The sequence below is a fragment of the Cicer arietinum genome, chromosome 3, assembly GCF_000331145.2.
Source record: "Cicer arietinum cultivar CDC Frontier isolate Library 1 chromosome 3, Cicar.CDCFrontier_v2.0, whole genome shotgun sequence".
NCBI lineage: Eukaryota > Viridiplantae > Streptophyta > Magnoliopsida > Fabales > Fabaceae > Cicer > Cicer arietinum.
In genome coordinates this window covers 72,423,147-72,425,141 of record NC_021162.2, presented here as the reverse complement: position 1 = coordinate 72,425,141, position 1,995 = coordinate 72,423,147, and the positions used below count along the sequence as shown (strand labels likewise).

Sequence of the window (1,995 nt, the reverse complement as noted above, 5' to 3'; positions counted from 1 at the left end):
CCACGAAACCAAATCCAAACAAACCAAGGAGCAACAACCATATCAAAATCAACAAATAGGAACCACCAAAGAAGTAGCACCACGAAACAACCATATCAAAATCAACAGATAGGAACAACCAAAGAAGTAGCACCACGAAACCAAATCCAAACAAACCAAACCAAATAGAACCAAACAAAACTAAATCATATCAAACCAAACTAAACAAAGAGAGAAGCAACAAAGCAAATCACTAGAGAGATTAGCAATCAAACAGAAGAAGCAACAGACAGAGCGACAACACAGAAGATCAAATTTTCAGCCTCATCCAAGTATCCAACCCTTCCTAGAAGGTCAATCATACAACCATAATGCTCAATCTGAGGCACAATTCCAAATCTCTCCATTTCTTTGAAGCATCTTCTTCCTTCCTCTACCAAACCACAATGGTAAGCAGATAACACACTAGTCATTGTTATCTCATTCGGTTCAAATCCTTCCCGTAACATTGCTGCGAATACTTCTAACGCTTCCTTCGCACAACCATTGACACCATAACCATTTATCAAAGCATTCCACGACGATGTATCTTTTTCATTCATCTCCTCAAAAAGCAATTTAGCTTTTCCAATTTCCCCACATTTTGCATACATATCAACCAAAGCATACACATGAACATCTTCATCAAGTCGGTTCCTTTGCACAAACCCATGAATCCAAACACCCAAATCCAAAGAACTCAAATCAGCAACAGCAGGAAGAACACTCACAACCGTCACTTTATTCATTTCCACATCCAAACGTCCCCTCATTTCCCAAAACAACTTCAACGCATCGTGCGGTCGTCTATTCTCACAATATCCCCTAATCATCGCATTCCAACTAAGCACATTCTTAACAGGCATACAATCAAATATAAACCTAGCCGCCACAACATCATCATCCTCACAATAACCATGAACCATACTAGTCCAAGAAATAATATTCTTATCCTTCATCTTATCAAACAAATCCCTCGCCAAATCCATACACCCCATTTTCACATACCCATCAATCATAACATTAGAAGCAGCAATATCGTCTACTTCGTTTTAGGGTTTTTTTTGGTTAGAGTGGTTTCGCTGGTCTTCCAACTTCCTCTGCCAACATGGTTCTTCAGAATGATATTGATTTGTTAAACCCTCCAGCTGAGCTTGAGAAGAGGAAGCACAAGCTCAAACGACTTGTTCAGTCACCAAACTCTTTCTTCATGGATGTAAAATGTCAGGGTTGCTTCAATATAACCACTGTCTTTAGCCACTCTCAAACTGTTGTCGTATGCGGTAACTGTCAGACTGTGCTGTGCCAGCCAAATGGTGGACGAGCAAGACTAACAGAGGGCTGCTCTTTTAGGAAGAAGGGAGATTAAATGGGTAATTGGTTTGTGTTCGTATCCAATTTGATACAAATGTGAAATCAATCGATAAGAATTTCTATTGTTGGTTTATTTTGAATGTGACTTTCACCTTGAATCTTGATTTACTATGATGAATATGGAAGTTTGTTAACCAGTATTTATTGTCAATTGTTAGTTAGACACTCCTATTCATTTATGATCAATGTTGAATTATCATAACATTAGAAGCAGCAATATCTCTATCAGGCATAACATCAAAAAGCTTCCTGGCCTCACTCATACCCCCACACCTAGCAAACCCAACAATAACAGCAGTCCAAGAAACCAAACTTCTCACAAACATTTCAACCAAAGAAGTCCCAACATACAAATTAACACAAAACCCATTTTTCAAAACAACACAATGAACCTCCAAACCTTCTCTCAAAGCCATACAAATAATGAGACAAACACAATCACTGAGACAAAATAAATTAGGGATAACCTGGTGCTGTGCGAACACGATTTCTCCCCCTACAGACGTCGTTTTACCGATCCGACCGTTGAAGACGAAGACCTGAATGTTGTGAACCTTCTGTCCAAAAATCAGCCAAATCCAACGGTTAACGAATGCGCAATAG

The 1,995-nt window shown here is 39.1% G+C and overlaps 1 protein-coding gene across 1 annotated transcript; it reads left to right on the top strand.

Annotated features, from left to right (window-relative positions):
- Nucleotides 1-1,049: 1,049 nt before the first annotated feature.
- LOC101503276 (small ribosomal subunit protein eS27y-like) lies at nucleotides 1,050-1,571 on the top strand. Its single transcript, XM_004494193.4, has one exon. The coding sequence runs from the start codon at nucleotides 1,127-1,129 to the stop codon at nucleotides 1,385-1,387; it is 261 nt and encodes an 86-aa protein (XP_004494250.1). The 5' UTR covers nucleotides 1,050-1,126; the 3' UTR covers nucleotides 1,388-1,571.
- Nucleotides 1,572-1,995: the final 424 nt, after the last annotated feature.